Genomic DNA, 18,602 nt, shown 5'->3' with positions numbered 1-18,602 from the left:
GGGTGGCAACGTGGGGATTGTTCAGGGGAGACAGAGGACTGCTTTGCTCTTGAGCTTCACATCTGTGTGTGTGCTGGGTCTGCGTGACAGACAGACAGCCAGGCCCCGCTGCTGAGCACAGGCCTGGGGCTTGTTCCTGGGCTGCTGGCCTTTGACTCCCGAGTCCTGGTCTAACTTTGAGCTGGGCCATGGGAGCTGGGCCAAGGGCTCTCTGCTTCCCATTTAGAGGCACAAGGGAGAGGCCAGGAAGGTGGGCAGGCTGCTGGAGGAGGGAAGGCCCTGGGGAGATTAGCCTCACGGCCCTGGGGGGGGGGCCCGCAAAGTTTGGGGTGTCTGTATAGATGAAGAAGCCCAAGGCCACAGGGCTGGTTGGTGGCAGAACTGGGTGTGGCAGAGCTGGGGACTAAAGCCCAAGCCAGGCTGATGGTCTTCTCAAGGGCCTGGGCTCTCACTGATTCATCCAGGCAACAGGAATGACCGGCCAAGCCCGGACACCCTCTCTGCTGGGCCAAGAGGCGGACTTAATGAGGCTGCTCCACAAAGAGCAGGCCGCTGCCACGCTCCGCGCAGCGGGCGCTCCAAATGCAGGACAAAGGGGCTCTCAGCCAAGGGCCTGGGTGCCCATGGAACTTGGGGATGCTCCAGAGCCAGACTGGGGGCTTCCCAATCGCCTGGGGACTGCCTCCTGGCGTGTGGAGGAAAGGGCTCTCCCGGGGAGCCCTGAGGGACCCTGCACCAGGCCAGCCCCGCCCGGTGGCCGCGAGACCTGAGTTCCAGGCCTGGCCCTGCCTGAACAGGCAGTGTGGCCTGGGCAGGGGCAGCCCTCTCTGTGCCTCCCTTTCCCTGACTGTAAAAATAAGGTCATTGGACTGGGTCCCACCTTAACCCGGACTCAGACACTTCACTTTCACCTACAAACGTTTGATGGGCGGCTAAAAGCGGGATTAAAAACTTGGCATCTCTGCCTCCATTTTGCTTCTGTCTCCTTTGCCTGGAATTGCCCTGGAGTCGAGGAATAACAGGTCTGACTGACCAGCACCTTACAATGAGTGGAGGTTACCCCACCCCCACCCCTAGGCAACAGTGACCTTCCTATGCCCACAGGGCCCCACTGGACCGATCCTGGGTACAGATGGGCAGGCCTCACCTGATGAAGTTCCCAGCTCTGGAGACTGTAAAAAGCCTCCAGCTAGGCACCCCCACTTTCTGTAAAACCTCAAAGTCACTGTCAGCCTCCAAGACAGGGCTAGGATGCGGGTCCCCTCAGCTGCCAGGGAGAACCATGCTGATGAAAGTTCCTGTTGCTCTCCATCGTCACCCTTTCTATTTGGCTGTGGGGTGAACGCTGCACCTGATTTGTTGGATCCCCAAGGCGAGGCCTCTGGCTGAGGGCTCTGGCAATGTCACCAGCTCCCTGCCACACACAGGCCTGTGTCCCTCTTGTGGCAGGAGGGGCGACCTGGGAGCCCTGGTGACCCTTCTTGTCCCTGTCCTCCTCCACCTGTGTCCTGTCCACGCTGCACCCTCTTCTCTGGGTGGGCACAACGGCACTAGAGAGAAGTCGCTGCTGACCAGGACACCATTCCAGATGCCAGCAGGCCAGCCCTGGCCCTCTGCCTGCATCCTCCACCAAGTAATGTCCTCGGAGCTTCTGCTGCCAAGGAGCAGGCCTGAGCCCCAGAGCGACTCCAGAGTGGACACGAGGGGAGGGAAGCCGTGGGCCAGATCTAGGATGGAGCCACCACGGAGTGGCTCGCCCCACCTGCGTGGCCCTCCCAAAGGCGGGTGGGGAGTACATCTGGTGTTGGTGTTATTATTCCCTGGCTGTTATGACGAGAGCTCTACGTTTGTGGAGCCTTCTCCCTTTGCCAAGCACCAGACCGAGTCCCGGACACACTTTAGTCTGTGTCCTCACAATGTGCCTATGTGGCAGCTTCCTTTATCCCCGTTTGACAGAAGTCCCCTGGGAGGCCTGCTCTTTTAGACAGCCTTCCCCATGCACATGACCCCAACAGGTCCCACACCCTCTCCCGGGTCCCCTCTGCCCCCCGCTGGAGCATCTCTAAGGGACCTGCTTGATGACCTCATGTTCAGCCACTGTCCCTGATATGCTGCCCTCCTGGGAAGAGAGATGCAGGGCCTGGCCTCCTCCAGGTGGGACTTCCTGATAACCTTGGCCAGCAACGACCTCAGGTGATCACAGGCTAGTTTCCACAGTCAGCGAGTGACAAAGGTCTCAGCCTGGAGCCTTAGCTGAGTGGGAGTGGGCCCTGGGTGGGGGTGGGGGTGGGCCCCTCCCTGTAGCACCAGCCAGCTGCTTCACTTAGTCCTGGTACTCTCCCAGTTCACAGGGATGTGCTGAGCACCTACTGGGTGCCATGCCTCAGGGTCACAGGTTAGAAGAAATCGGCCTCACTCCTGCCCCTGGGGAGCAGAGGCGACCAAGTCAGCAAACTGATGCGGTGCCACAGGAGCCATGCAGAGAACGAAGAGGAAAGGCGGCTGAATGAGGACAGGCAAGGTGTGAGGAGGTGAGGGGCAAAGGAGAACATGAGCGGCAGATGGCAGAGGTGGGAAGGTTGGGAGCTAGGGAGGTGGGGTTGGGGACCAGGCTCGCCAGTCACAGGACACCAAGGGCTCTTGAAAGTTACCCGAAGCACACTGGAAAGCCACCAGAGTTGATCTCACCATGGCTCTTTGGCAAGCCCCCCTGGCTGCTGTGTGGAAGGGCTGTAAACGGGTGTGTGGATGCCCTGCACCCTGCCCTTGCGGTGGCCCTGCAGGAGAAAGCTGGTGACTGGCGCCCGCTGCTTCCCTTCCTGTCTTACACCGCACTGTGGGCTCCTGCTCTCACCTCCCAGACAAACTTGAATCCTCATCCTCAGATCAGCTTCTGGAGGATTCCATACCAAGACACCTACCTCTCCTGGAATTATTTTGTATCTCAGGGGACATGAAGTGTCCCCTACCTGACCAATAATGTCCTCATAGTTGGTAGGGCTGGGCATAGTGCAGGGGGGGAGCTGACGTGGGAGAGATATGTCCTTTGTCCTTGGGCTCCCAAAGCAGCTGCCTGCAGCCATGCAGTTCTCTGAGGTCCCTGACCAGGTAGCTAGGTCCACAAGTGACCTTTCCTGCACAGGCCGAGGTGCCCCGAGAATTTCCATTCTTCAGCCTGCAGGTCCAGCTTCTCTAACTGGAATCTGCCTCTGCCTAATGGAGTCAGACCCCAGCATGACGTAGCTCCTGCTCCAGGCCAGGCAGATCAGTGGCCCTCTTATCTGTCTCCAGTTCAAGTCTCCTTATGAGCTCACCTTGGGCCCGTGGGCAGCCTCCAACACACCAGCCGTGGAGATGCTCCAAGAGCCAGAAAGAGCCCTGGACTTTGAGCTAAAATGCCTGAGGCTGGTCCAGTGTCTCTGACCTCAGGCCAATCTGTCCCCCTGTCTGGGCCGTGTAACCTGCCAGGGCTAGATGGATGATGTCTGAGGAGCTTTATGCCCTCAAGACTGGGACTGGAGGTGACCTCCCACTCCTGCTTCTCACTGGGACAGCACCCTACAGATGCGAGGACATCCTGCTCCAATGGCTCCAGAAACGCCAAGCCACACAGCTGCCTGGTTTAGCTGTGTCTCTGGCTTTGCTCTTCAACAATAGCATTAGTACCAGCAGGTCCCGGTCATTATGATCCCATGCCACCATGTGCCACCCTGTGCCAAGCACTTGCTGAACTTCATGGCAGGATGGGGAAGAGCCAGAAAGAGCCAGTGGCAAAAAGCCAGCCCATCGTGGCCACTTACCAGCTCTGTAAGTCATGTGACCTCTCTGCCTTAGTGGCTTTATGAATAAACTGGGGAAAATAACTATCCCTCTTCATAGGATAGGTGTAAATCTAAGAGTTAAAACAGGTATATTGCTCAGAAAAGTGCTGGCCCACGTGAGCATTCAAAAAATAGCTCTCGTTACCCTTCTAGACCTTACAATAACTCCTATTGTCCCTGTCATATTCCTGGGGATAATAAGGCTCAGAGTCATCCACCTCTATTTATTGGACACCTACTGTGCTCAGCCTTCAGCTGGCTGGAGGAACACAGTGAGGCCCAGACAGAGGCTGTCCTGGTCCTCAGGGAACCACAGCTTCTCAGGGAAGCTGGATGCTGAGCTGTTGAATTACATCCTTGGTATGGGCCACACCTAAGGCCCAGTGTTGGAGGCAGGGGCAGCGGTGGGGCAGGAGGCCTAGTGGGGGTGAGTGAGCGGAGTTTAGGTGGGGGTTAAAGGTTGCCCCACCTGACACACAGCTGGCAAGGGACCTAGGCAGGATCTAGCCTAGACCAGTAACTCCAAGGCCACTCCTCTTAACCACTCTGCCAATTTCTTCCCTGGGAGCATCTTGAGAGGAAAAAATGATCATAAGAAACCAAACTGACAATCAGCTTCTTATTTTTTGCTAAATAACTGGGCTGCCGGGACCCCTGCCACTTGGGTACAAGTTGGGCATCTTTGTGGCTTGGCCTGTTAGTCTGCTGCCTGTGCCTGCCGGCCTTCTGAGAAGTTTGGCGAGACTAAGCATTGCATTTGAGGTGTTTCTCTGCCGTCCTGGGAGCCTAACTACCTGGGGCTGTGTATAAAGTTCAAGGTGAGCACCCAACTGGGCTGCTGGACTCAATAGGCAGGGAAGGTGCCTGCCCCAATGGGTACATATCCCTTCCACCCTGGGCCTCCACTCAAAGGTCAGCCCACCTTAGGGCTGCATCAGTAATCTGATGGGCCTATACCTGGGCTTTGGAGCAGTTTGTGCAAGGGACAGAGCAGTGGCTAGAATTCCTGGAGGTCTAGCAACCAGAGTGGGTGGGGCAGGCACTCAGTACCTGCACACAGCACTTTGTCTTCTCAGGTAGAAGCAGAGGGAGGGATGTTACTGGAGCTCCCAAACACTGGAGTTTTGGATGAATTGAAAACCTCCCTCTGGGATCCTTTTGGGGGTGATGGAGATGTTCTGAAATTAGACTGTAGTGATGGCCGCCCAACTAGAAATGTATAATCATAAGGGAATCTTAACACAAGTGAACTGGATAGTATGTAAATTATACATTAATAAAGCTGTTTAGGAAAAAAAAAATCTCCCTCTGGCCCTAACACTTAGCCAGGCTCCACCAAAACAGCCTCTCGGTGGGAGCTCTGGGCTGTGTTGCATAAGGCCATCTGCAGGCCCTTGTGAGTCTCTGGGTGGCAAATGGGCCGCGTATTAGAGGGCAGGAGAGGGATTAAGGGCTCAGCCTGTGATTTGTGGGAGGGGGATTGGCTTTTCTGGATGCTTCCAGAACCAGCCTCCCTGTCCATTCTATCAGGGGAGCCTGTACCCACCAGGAAGCTCTGTAGAGGTCTGGCTCCAGAGCAGGGAGCCCCCTGAGCTAAGGGAAGAGTCTCAACCAGCTGCTGTGGGGAGCCTGGGCTGGCCCTTGGGGTTCCCTGAGCTTTGTATCTTTTCAGGGCTGTGGCTGGGCAAGAGCCTGGATCTTCGTTAAGAGATCCTTATCCATAGAACGTCCCTTCCACTCGACCTTCAGCTTAGCAGCTCCCGGTCACCACAGCAAGCAGGGAGCCCTTTTTGTCAGGTGAAAGGTCTCATTTTGAAATTTAGAGCTAATCACCCTGGCGTGGTTCAAGGGCTTCTCTTTTCTGCAGCCCTGTGTGGTCGTCTGGAGTGCAGACTTGGTGTTGGGTGTCTTAGGTTCTGAATGCAGCCTCTGCCACTTACTAGCTGAGAGGTTATGGAACCAATCTGAGCAGCCAATTCTCACTTTCAAAAAGGATCATGAGCCTCACAGAAGAGCGCTGCTGGTTAAACAAGGCAAATCACGCTCAAGCTGTGGCACACACCTTTGCCAGACAATCATCTGGATCTGCAGGCTCTGTAGCTGTAACATCCACTGTTGCCACCAGGTGGAGCCACACACACACAAATGTCTCAAACTGAGTGGCTTGGGATGCAAAGTTAGAATGGTGTGGGAACTCCAGGCAAGCTCAAGACCCAAGTTACAGAACCTATGATGGGGAAGGGGCTGCATGATCTCCATGATGATCTCCAAGGTGACCACTCAACCTGGCTGCTGGACTCAATAGGCAGGGAAGGTGCCTGCCAAAATGGGTACATTTGTCTATGAATGCTTCCCATTCCCACAGCCAGCAGTCCCACTCCAGACCACTGCCTGCTGCCTGTTTGGACCACTATAATAGCCAACTAGTCCAGAAAGACATAGAACGTCAGCAGCAGGGGGGACCCTGGAGATCCCCAGATTCTGCACTCTCACCTGATGCTGAAGTATGGAAATGGTTAATGAACGCCTCAGGCCCATCTCTTCTCAGAAAATCCCCTTATTCATCCTTCAGGAGACGGAATTTCTTCCAATCCTGGAAGCTGCTGCAGCCTCAGGGACTTCCTCTGGCCTGGAGGCCCTCCTCTGCCATCCCCTCTTGAGGAGCTGGTTCTGTCCTCAGTCTCAGCTTGGATGCCACCTCCTCAGGGAAGCCCCCCGCCCACCTGCCCAGGCTGGCCTATAGATGCAGATGGCCCTGTACCTACATAACCACTTGTTTCTTTTCTGTCTTCCCCACTGGATCAGCCGCTGTGCTAAGCCCCATTTTAATATGTGCAGGAACTCTGGCTTTGGGAGTTTCAACAATTCCCCGGCCACTCAGAAGGAGCTGAAGGAGCCATAGGTGGGGGCTCAGCTATGTCCAGTCCCCACACCTCACAACGATGCTCAAAAAGTGCTTGACTGACCCAGTGCTTCCTGCCTGGGTGGCAACAGAGATCCCTGCTCCAAATAGCCCACGACCTAGGCTGTAGCTCCAGCTCTGCCCAGGGAACAGTTACTCAGAGGGCAGCCCTGATGAGTTCAGGGGAAGTGAGGCCACCAGGAACGTGTCAATAGCAGAGCAGGTTTAGGGCTCTGAGAGGCTTCAGAGGACACTATGGGCCTTGGGAGTGAGGAGTGGGCATGTGGGGACCTTGAGCACCTGCACACCAGGACCACCCACCCAGGGCTGAGGATTCAGGGAAACACAGAAAGCATGAGACTGCGAAAGTAATGGGGGACCCAGCTACTCCTCCATAACAGGACCCTTCCCTGATAATTCTCTTCTGCCCTTGCTTGGGAGAACTGAAAACCCTGAGGCGGTCCCCAGAGCTGTCCGTGGAGGTGGTCCTCGTGGGCTTTAGCTGTAGGAGCTGAGCCCAGACAGTTTTGAATCCACTCCTCTCCAGTTTGTCTGCCCAGCACGGCAGCAGACCCATGGAAGTCCTTGCTCCACAGAGCTAATGTCCCTTTCAAGTTGGGTAGATGGTTTCCTGTGGGCACCTTCTTGCCACCTGGCCACCCAGGATGAAGGGTTTACTTACATAAAATTCCATGCCCCTCTTCTCCCAGCCTCCCTCGGACCCACAGCCCCTAGATCCAGCTGGCTCTCTCAACCATCAGCATAAAGAAGCTATTTGTGCAGTGGCCAGAGGCGAGGGAGGAGGTTACGGGGTAGCTGCAAGGACAGGTTGGCCCATATCCCTCACCAGATGAGCAGGGTGCATTGAACCGTCCTGCTCATGAGGGTCTGGCCAGAGCTCAGGCAAGCATGGGGTGGGCTGGTTCTCTACCCAAATTCCCAATCCAGGAATGTGGGATGCCAAGAGTTCCCAGTGCCAGCGGGGTGCCTGGTAGGACGGGGTGAAGGGAGCAGCCTCACCCACCGACAGTCAGCATTGAGGGGCATGGGGGGCATGGGGGCGCTCCTGAGGCCAAGGTCTCAGTGAGCTTGTCCTGCTCTCTTCTTTAGCCCCACCCACTTCCATTCATGCCTTTGATAAGCAGCTCTTCTGGACCCTGGCCTGGGTGGGTAGAGGGGGAAGAAAGCCCAGGCCTGCTGACTGAGCATCTGGACAGGCCAGGGATGCCAGAGGCATTTTATACGCATCCCTTGGAGCCCACAACGGCCTTGCCCAGTGGTGCGGTTGGCCCTGTGCACAGATGCGGGAACTAAGACCTGAAGAGAAGTAATTCATTCAAGGCCACAGGCAGAGCTGGGTGTTGACAGCCATTAATTCAACTCAGTTTAAGATTTTTAACTGAACGACGGCCTTAAGCTTTGAGTTCATTGGCCTTCGCAGTCCCTGGCACACAGTAGGTGCTCAATAACTACCTGCGGAGTGAGGGAAGGCTGTAGCAGAGATTCCCTCCCTCCAGGGCTCTCCCTATGACTTTCCATTGCCCACCCCCAGCCCCCAAGAGGAAGAGAGGAGGAGGAGGACTTGACTCAGCACCTTGCTGTGTGCTCCATACATGTCACCTCAGGTCATCCTTAGCTGCATCTGAGATATGACTTTGCGACTTATAGAGAAGGAAAGGCCATGTCATCGGTGCTGCTCACTGGGGCAGGCTGGACTCTAACTCCAGATGTTAGCCGTCAGACACAAGCCCAGCAACAAACAGCGTTCTGAGCAGGACAGGCCCCAAAATCCTCTGGGACCAGTGCTGCCCGGCTGTGCTGCCACACCTGCCTTTGAGCTGGGTCTTCCTGCTGGGCCTCTAAGGCCAGGCTTGCCCTCCCTTCTCCTCTCCTGGAGTCTGTCCTCACACTCCTCCCGAAATGTCAAGGTGGGGGCCGGGGAGGGGGTGACACGTCTGCAGAGAGGTGAAGCTCCTGGAGTCTGGCCTCTTCAGCCGTCACAGGTGCTCAGCGCCTGCTCGGCACCTCCAGGCCAGCCCCTCGGCCTCCTTAACCAGCTCTGGCCCAGCTTTCCACCCCAGCACTCTGGCCGCATCAGACCTCCTCATGGGATGCCCCCTGTGTCCTGTCCCTGTGTCCCAAGGGCAGGGCAGGTGGCAAGGATGTTGGGGTGGACTCTGCCTCAGGGCGTGAGGGCTGGGCAGGGGCTTTCCCAGCAGCGCCCCAGCCCCTGGCCCTGATGGAAGCTGGCCTATGCCAGGCTGGGGCAGGAGTGATCCTGATCTGGCAAGGGCCCATCACCTCTCACCCCGGGTCCCTCTGAACATTGGGGCATTGTTCCAGGCCACAACAGAGGGTGGCTCTGGGGCTCTGGGGCTGAGGAACAAAAACCAGTTTAGCAAGGCTCTGCTCCTCATGCAATTTCAAGAATTCAATCAGAATCCCGTCTAGCTTGGACAGGAACACATGAGCTGAGGGACAGGCCTGGGCCTGGAGCTGAGAGGGGGCAGGAGGAAGCAGGACACCCTCCGGACCACCTTCCATGCCACAGGGGCTGTCACAGAGGAGGTCACTAGTTGTGAGCTCCCAGGCCAGGGGGCTGACAGCCAGCTGGACAAGCAGACACTGGGTGACAAGAGGGAGGCATGCCAGCTCAGCCTCCACGTCCTGTCTGCAATGTGGGGGTGCCAAGTGCTGGTGCACCCCTACCCATGGGATTGGCCCAAAAGCAGAGGCCAGCAGTGGTGACGGGAGGCTGGAATAACAGCTCTGTGGGGACACATGGCAAGTATGTGGCTTCAGTGGTGGATAAATGTATATGGGAGGTGGGGATGTAGACCGATGCCCTTGCTGCTGTAACGACAGCAGACCCTGGGTGCTGGCGGTGCTGCCTTGTACCAGTGTTGTTCACGCTCCTTCCTTCCTTCCTTCCTTCCTTCCTTCCTTCCTTCCTTCCTTCCTTCCTTCCTTCCTTCCTTCCTTCCTTCCTTCCTTCCTTCCTTCCTTCCTTCCTTCCTTCCTTCCTTCCTTCCTTCCTTCCTTCCTTCCTTCCTTCCTTCCTTCCTTCCTTCCTTCCTTCCTTCCTTCCTTCCTTCCTTCTTCCCTCCCTCCCTCCCTCCCTCCCTCCCTTCCTTCCTCTTTCTTGTTGCAGTACTGGGGACCTGGGCCTGACACATGCTGGGCAAGTGCCCTACTGCCAAGCTACACCCCAGTCTTTTCTATTTTGAGATGGGGTCTTGTCACATTTTTCAGGCTGAGGCAGGAACTGTTATCCCACTCTACAGATAAAGAAACTGAGGCATGGATGGGCTGTGCCACTCACCTGGGGCAAGGAACAGGGTTGGCCTCTGAACCAGAGTTCTGACCACCAGCAGGGTTGAGGGCAGTCCAGGCCTGCCCCTGGAGGGGGGGCAGTCCAGTGTATAACAGCTCAATGGCCTGGTTTTGCTTGGGCACAGATCGGCAACCAAACAACACTTATGAGGTATCAGGCCCTTGGGGCACAGAGACTGGACCCCACGTAGTCGGGAGAGATCCATAAGCAGAGTTGGGGTGGCTGGTGCCAGCCTGAGGTAGCTGGTTTTAGGGGGCTTTCCCTGGACTGGCAGCTGGAGGCTGAGGGCAGAGCAGGCCAGGCCCAGGTGGCTGGGGAGGGCGGCTGCTCCGGGGAGGGGGAGCCGGGCACAGCATGGGGGTGGAGCCAGCAGCTGGCAAGCTAAGAGCCAGGGAGTGGCAGGGGGCCAGGGCACTGCAGAGATGCGAAGGCAGGTCACAGGCCTGGGGGGTGGGGCACCTGCCCTGATCCTTCTCCAACAGGAAGCTGCATCCTCAGACCTGGCTCTGAGTTCCCTCTGAGAACCTTCTAGATTCATCGTTTGCATTGGATGAGGATTTAAAGTGGAACACAAAGGGGTGATCTCTGGGTCAGCTGGTTGACCACGGTGTAGGTCCTGCTAGACTAGTCCTCATTGGCCATAAGGACACCACATGTCCAGCAGCATCTAGGGAGATCAGAGCAGAGAGGCTCCATGCTTGAGGGGTACCCCTTGGGGCTGCAGAAGCCAGGCCAGGTGACACCTGGCCCCTCTGTCCAGGAGCCAGGGAGAGAAACTCCGGAGTTCAAACAGAGCAAACCTAGGAGGCTGGGTTAGTGCAGTGTTGGCCTCAGGATGCTTTGCTGGGTAGGGAGATCATACACAGGGGTGACGGGGCTGGGGCACACGAGGTATATCACCTCACCTGGTCAGGTTCACCCTCATTATCAGAAAAAACGCTAGTCCACCCAGGCTGCATTCCTGCCAGCTTCATGGGCTGACAGGACGGTGGCCAGGCTTCCCAGGCAGGCATCCTGGGTTCAAGGTCTTGCTCCCCACACTTCTCAACTGTGTAGCCTGGGTGGCCCTGTAACTGCCACCACCTCTATTTCCCCATTGGTCTAATGGGGACAATAATTCTGCCTCCATGGGGTACTCTGAGATTTAAATGAAATAATATTGTGCAGGGGACAGAGGGAAAGAGCAAGGAGGCAGACTCATCCCTTCCCCCTCTGCTCCTCCCTCCCTGTCAGGAGGCTCACACCAGTGTGCATGTGCACACACACCCATGCACACACACACACTCCTACTCATCTTCCAAGAATGAGAACACTTCCTGTGTCCCCCTTAAATTCATGTATGAAATCCTAATGCCAGAGTGATGGCATTAGGAGGGGATTAGCTCATGATGGAGGAGTGCCATGGAAGGGATCAGTGCCTTATAAAAGAGACCCCAGAGGGGCTGGGTTGTGGCTCAGCGGTAGAGCATTTGCCCTGCATGCATGAGACATTGGGATCGATCCTCAGCACCACATAAGAATAAATAAATAAAATGAAGATATTGTGTCCATCCACAACTAAAAAAAATATTGAGAGAGAGAGAGAGAGAGAGAGAAAGAGAGAGAGAGAGACCCCAGACGGTTTGTTTGCTCATCCACCATGGGAGGAGAGGTGGCTATGGTAAAGATGGCCACCTATGAAGCCAGAGGCAGGTCCTCACCAGACACTGGATCTGTAGGTGGCTTGATCTAGGACTTCCAGACTCCAGACTGTGAGGAATGAATTTCTGTTGCTCGTAAGCCACTTGATCTAGGGAGTTTTGTTATAGCAGCTCACATGGACTAAGACCATACCCTCCTCACAAAGGGACTGAGGAGACTCCACCAGCCCTGGCTCAGGAAGGGTCCAGCTGAGGTACTGCAAAACCTTTGGAGACATAAACTAGGAGGTGGGTTAGGGCGTGGTTAAAAGAGTAAGTCTGAGCCAGGCTTGGTGGTGCAGGTCTGTAATTTCAGCTACTGGGGAGGCTGAGGCAAGAGGATTGCAAGTTTGAGGCCAGCCTCAGTAACATAGCAAGTCCCTGTCTCAAAATAAAAATAAAAAGGGATGGGGATGTAACTCAGTGGTAGAGCATCCCTAGGTTCAATTCTCAGTACCAAAAAGTCATGATGTGTAAAATCACATCATAGTCATAACTACCATGTAAGACTATAATAAAAACTGAATGACATCAGTCACTCATTTGACAGATTCTTCCTGATGATCTGCTCTGGACCAGGACTACCCTGGGCACTGGGCATGTAGTAGTGAGTAGGGGAGGTCCAAGTTCCTACTCACCTGGAGCATGCCTTCTAGTGGGAGGGATAAATAACAAACAAACACAGATAGTATCAGTCTGCTCAGGCTGCTATAACAAAATATCTTACACCAGGTAATTTATGAACAACAGAAATTCACTGCTTATCACTGGAAGATGGAAAGCCAAGATGAAGGTAGGTACCAGCAAATTTGGTGTCTAGTGCGGGCCCATACCTCATAGGTAGGACATTCCAGCTGTGTCCTCACATGATGGAAAGAGCAAGGGGATTCACTTGAACCTCTTTTATGAGGGCACTAATCCAATTTGTGAGGGTAGAGCCCTTGTGACTTACTCCCTAGTGGCCTTTCACCCTAATACTGTTCTTTGAGTATTAGGTTTCAACACTGAATTTGGGGGGGCTCCCACATTCAGACCACAGCTGTCAGAGAACAGGTCACAAGTGAGACAGTTGCTTCTATAAAGAAAGAGGAGGCTGGGGAGGGGCAAGTAAGTGCTGGGGAGTTCAAACAGGGAGGCCAGGGCCAGCTGCACCAAGAAGCTAATAGGTAAAGACTGGAAGGCAGAGTGGAGCAGGCTGGGGGGCTCTCCTGGGGGCTCAGCGTGCCAGGCCAGGTCTTGCTGCCCACACTTCACAACTGCGTAGCCTGGGGTTGGCCACAGGTGTGCTCAGAGGGCAGGTGCAGGCAGACTGGACTCTGAATGATAGAGGGATTTGGAGCAGGACAGGGACATGATCTGATCATAGGGAGCCAGGGAGAAGCAGGGATGATCAGGCAGGGGAGGTGGGGAGACTTGGGTCCAGCATGGATGTGTTCTGAAGAGAGTGCCCACAGGGTTTGCTGTGAGTTGGGTGGCGGATGTGACGCAGATAAATTAGTCTACAAGAATGCTGGGGCTTGGGGTCTGAGCCAGGGGTCCCGAAAAGGCTCACTGCAGTGGTATGTGGCAGCCACTGTTCACAGTGAGAGGAGGGGACATGGGACTCACAGCAACCTTCCTGGGGTCGCCACATGAAGAGGCAGGACCACCATGACTCTGTGCCAAGCCCATCAGAGGCGTCTGTGTAGAGCGTCCTTTGTGCACTGGGCCAATGATCTTGAAGATGAATCGCTGGCTGCCACCGAGGGGCCTGGCTCTCCAAACAGAAGCCAGAAAAGGGATCAAAGCCCAGGGGCTGCTGCTCACCTCCCCCACCAAGCCTGTGCTGTCGCAGACTTTGTCTTCCCTGTAAGATGGAAAAGGAAGAAGACATCCCCCCGCCTCAGCCCCATGAAATCCCGAGGCTCCCTGAGAGTAGCACACTTGAAAGAGACCGAGGTTATCTGCAAAATTCCAATTAAATCCACAGGCTTTGATAATTTGATAAGCCACTCTGCAGTCGCCCTGGAGTCAAAATATGCTGTTACCAGATCCGTGTTTACATTTCAGGATAGAGCGGGGGCTGCACAGTGGAAATGATTTCTCTCTCTATTGAGAGCCTCTGGTGGGGACTGTAGAGGAGGAAGCTGCCCTGAGGAGAGAGGTGGCCATCAGGTTGGACTTTAGTCAGATATGTGGGAACCCAGCATGATGAGGTGTGCCATCTTGACTGCCAGGCCCAGGGTATCATGACTCCAGTGTATTCTGCCTTTTCTCTCCAAATGAGGAGACATCTGGTTCCCAGGCCACTGGGCACTTCCAAGTCTCATGCCTGTCACGTACCCAACCCATGTGTGACTTTGGTAAAACCAGCTGACCTCACCGGGCCACAGTATTCAACTGTGTCAACAGGGCTACTAATGTCAATCATAAAATGCTACAGCTAAAAACAATCTTGGGAATTCTTCATTATTTTTTATGATCCGTACTCAAATCTGTGGCAGCGCCCAGCTCTTCAGCAGGTGGGTTTTCCTCCTGGGCAGAATGTGCGGCCTGTGCCTGCATGTCAGCTGGGAAAATGGTAACCTTAACAGTTACGAGCAATGACCGCTAACCCTGAATGGCACCTGAGCAGCAGGATCGTCACGTTTTCTGCTATTTTGTCTGCTCCTTCTAACAAGTCTGTGAGCTACAAAAGAGTTTTAGGAACACCTACTCCACAAATGTAGACACACCCTCACTTTCCAGCACGAGAGCAAAGAGAAATTAGGAGCAATCTTTGGTAGAAAGGATCCTGAGGAATAAAAAGTCCCTTGTTCCTTTGACATGCCATTCCTTAGCCGGGTTGGCATTGCTAGCTCCCCCTCAATTGTGTTCCCACATCCTCAGCCTCCCTGGGGTGGCCTCGGCTTTGGCTCAACCTCCCAAGCACATAGGAGAGGCCTGAGCTTCCACTCACTCTTTTGGGGGGTTGACATCCTCAGGTCGGGCCTCGAAGAAACGAAAGACTTCATCACACTGTGAAATGTGGGGAGGGAGCCGGACCAGCGCCTGTGGAAAGATAGAAAGTAATGGCATCAGGTGTGATGAGCTTGGGACAGGAAAACCAGAGTGCCCACATGAGCCAACAGTGATGGGAAGGCTCAAGTACTGTGCCTTGGAAGGCATAGTCACCCAGCCAGTCACCAGCCACCCATCAATCAATGACTTAACCAGCCAATGACTGAAGCTATTATCCATCCATCCATCCATCCGTCCATCTCAATTAAAAATCCAACAAACCAGCCAACTAATTAATCAACTAAACAAACACCTAAATACTCCATGAACCAACTGGACAATAAAAAAGATAATCAGTTAACCAATCAACTATCCAGCCAATAATTCAATCAACCATCCAACCAGCTGAGCAATTAAGCAGCCAACCAAGCAAAACACATTGACACTGAACCCTAGGTCTCAGGGCCCTCGGGGACTGGTCCTTCTGCATGAACCCTGGAGGGATTTTCTCCTGCTCATAGGATAAGCCTGAGCTCCTGAACCCGACAATGTGAGGCCTCGTCTTACCAGGCTGACCTCCCATTAGCCCCTCTCCAGCTGCACTAGATAGCCACGTCCTCTGAATACTGATGGTGCAATTAATTATTTATTGACTGCTACTGAAGACAACAGGGAGCTATGATGGAGTTTGACAGGACCTAAGATGATGGGGGCTTTCAGGAAGGACTCTGTAGCTGAATTCTAAAGCCTGGGAAAAATTGAACTGCCCAAGGTGGGCAGAGTTCAAATGTGAGGGCTCCAGGAACTGGAGGAAGGTTGATGTGGCCTGGGCACACAGAGTGAAGGACAGAAGGTGTGGGGCGCCTGACCTAGAGGGCTCCCTGGCCACACTGGGCATGCCTGGAGGAACAGTGCCCCGCGATGGGGTGAAAGGCTTCCAGCACAGTGGGCCTGGCCTTGGCTGGAGGGATTTGGAGAAGTAGAGAGGAGAGGAGTGGGCACCCCATGGGGAGTGACAGTGAAGGCAAGGGTGTGGCCAGTGTAGGCCAGTCATCCCGGAGGACCAGAGGACCGGGAGGATGAGCCTGCTGCTGGTGTGAGGGGTGGGGCTGTGATCTCAGGTAGTGCTATCCTCCCACAGGTGCTCCACACCTGCAGCAGCCCCGCCAACCCAAAAGCAGGGTGTGGGGGGAGGCCAGGTGTAGCCTTGTTTCCTGGGCCCCTTCCTCCTTTCAGTGTGGGGAGAAATACTGGGGCAAGGAAGGGTCCCTTGGGCCAAAGAGACAGAAGAGATCACTGCCAAAGCAGACCTGAGGGGTGTGTACAAGGGAACCCAGGGCTGGAGACAGTAAAAGAAAGAGAAACCTGGAACTGGAATCCAGGAACATAGGAGTGTGATAAGGAGTCTCCAGGTCCATATGGAAGGACCCCGTCACAGGCCTCTACCTCCCAGGACCCCACACGTCCCTGGAGGGCCTTCAGATGTAATGCCTTTCTCTGGTGGATCCTGTGCTAAGCACGGTGGGCCTCTCTATGTGGCCACCTCATGATGGCTCCCTGGGAGCAAGATCCCCATCCCTGTGTTATAGACGAAGAAACAGAGGCTCAGAGGGCCACGAGGCCTGTCTGCAGGCTCTTAGGGAGAGTGGAAAGACCACACAGGGTTAAACTCCACGTAGGCGGGGATTTTAGTCTGTTCTGTTGATTTTCACCAGGTCCTAGCAGGGTGTCTGCAGCCCAGCAAGCACTCAATGGACATTGTTTAATGAATGAGTGAATGAACGATGGATAAATGATCAGGGCTTTAGTGTGTGAAGCCAGATGCCCAATAGCAGTGGGACATGATGAGGAGGCAAAAATAAATAAATAAAACAAAACACGTGTGGCCTTGGGTGGCACGGGCAGAACCCAGGGGAGGGGAAGCCGTGGCTTGACTCTTGGCAGAGCTGCTCTTCTCCAGTCTGTCACCTAAAGCCACCCAGTCTATCAGGAGGCCCTTCTCAGGGCCAAACTCCCAGCCAGGCAAGACGGGGCAAGGCCACTCTGCAATTCCTCAGACTTTCCTTCTAGAGCCCTGGCTTTCCAAGGGTCCCCAGAGCCCATCATGCCAATGAACTCCCATGTGCCACTTCCACTCATCCGACCACGGCGAGGGCTTTCGGTGTGTGTGGGACGTGGGGCTGTCCCTGCTGTTATAGGGAGGGGAGGGCTAGTCCTGCTCTCCAGATAGCATGGCTAAAGATGTGTCACCACATCTTGTCCTGGAGATTGACGTTCAGGATGGGCACACCGAGGATGTTGGGAGTATGAAGTTATAAATGAGTTAAGCGTCAGAGTCAAGTCCCTTGCTCGGAATATAGGGTGGGTAGACTTTGTCCCCAAAGGGGGCATTTAACCGCACAGGCTGTTCCTGTTTTCTCCACCAGGAAGGGTAGAAAGAAAAGGAACAGAAAAATTGAGGGAGACAGACAGACAGACATAGAGAGGGAGGGACAAAGAGAACGTGTCAGAGAAGGAAGTCAGGCACATGAGGAGTAAGGGCTCCGGACAGAGGGCAGGAGGCCCCAGGGGGGACCTAAGGGCTGGGACGGGGGTGGGGGGGAGCAGTGGGGAACCCATTGCCGGCAAACTGGGCTGTGTACAGGGCAGGACCACAGCTCCCAAAGGCAGAGGGAGGGACGCAGGGCAGGAGAGGGCAGGCTTTGGCTGGCCCAGGGTGCCAGCCAGCCGAGTGCTGCCACCCAGCCTCACAGCTCTGCGTGGTTATGAACAGAGGAGCTCTTCATGCCTGCAGAGAGCAGCGTTCGGGGGCAGAGGACGAGCGTGTGGGCTGTGAGGGCCTCAGACAAAGGAGCCTTTGGGTGGACTGACCGTGGCATCTTTCTTTAAGAGGGAGCCTTGCACGGAGCACTTAAGGGCCTGTCCTGATCTCAGGCTGACAAGAGGCCCTTGGGCCACAGCAGCTTCCTTCAGAGCTGCCGTCAAAGCCAGTTCTGGCCAAGACCATTTGGCAGGAGAGGCTGGTGCTGAGCAGTCTATCAGGGGCTGTGCCAGCAACCACAGCCGAGGCCGGGAAACCTCAAACTCAGACATCCTGAGAAACGCAGGGTGACGGGGCTGGATATATGGGTATTTTCGGTAGTACCATCCCTGGTGTAGGGATAAGGTTCTGCCCGAGACATTCATGAGGTATACTGTGTGGGGGTTTGCTGGCAGACCAGGTTTTGGGGCCTGGCTCTACCATTCATGGGCTGTGTGGTGCCAGATATGTTACTTGCTTTCTCTGAGCTCAGCATAATGGATTCAACAAGGAACCTAGCTGTTAAGAGGTTAAGTGAGATGAGGAATAGGAAGAGCTCAGCACAATGCCTGGCACTAAGTAAACACTCAGTAAATGTTAGTTGTTATGACATTATTGTCACCACCATTCGTTGGGTGAAAAGAGTGTTGTGCATGGGAATGGGAGTCAGAGACCCTAATTCTTGTTCCAATTCTGCAGCTACGGATTTGCTATGAGGCCCTGGGCAGCTCACCTCACCTCTCGGGTTGTCATTTCTTGCAGGTTAAAATACGGTAGCTCTGGAATTCCAAAGTACATCTCATGGAACAATTTGCTTGATGAGGTATAATGAATTCCATTGGCATATGTGAAATGTGGGGGGCCTTGAAGGTCAACCCCACCCCTGTACCCACTGCCATCCTGGCCTTGGAGATCACCATGTTCAGTAACATAGCAAAAAGTGTCTGGGAAGTACTGCAGGAACCTCTTTAGGCCAGTGTTTAGTAACAATAAGGACGTCCTGGGGAATGACTAATTCAATCATCACATCAATGCTAAGAGTTTTTTTTTTTTTTCCTTTTCTTTCTTTCTTTTTATTATTATTTTT

General features: G+C 54.6%; 1 protein-coding gene across 2 annotated transcripts in view; it reads right to left on the bottom strand.

Moving 5' to 3' along the window:
- Sh3pxd2a (SH3 and PX domains 2A) overlaps nt 1–18,602 on the bottom strand; it is a 217,337-nt gene that overhangs the window by 93,349 nt on the left and 105,386 nt on the right. For both annotated transcript variants that reach the window (XM_027930218.2, XM_071610941.1), the window contains exon 5: nt 14,675–14,766. In XM_027930218.2, coding sequence (XP_027786019.1) covers nt 14,675–14,766 — 92 coding nt within the window. The remainder of the gene's footprint in view (nt 1–14,674; nt 14,767–18,602) is intronic.

This window comes from Marmota flaviventris, chromosome 4 (assembly GCF_047511675.1).
Source record: "Marmota flaviventris isolate mMarFla1 chromosome 4, mMarFla1.hap1, whole genome shotgun sequence".
In the NCBI taxonomy this organism is placed as follows: domain Eukaryota; kingdom Metazoa; phylum Chordata; class Mammalia; order Rodentia; family Sciuridae; genus Marmota; species Marmota flaviventris.
Note: the sequence above shows the minus strand (reverse complement) of the source record. Positions and strands in the feature narration are given on the sequence as shown.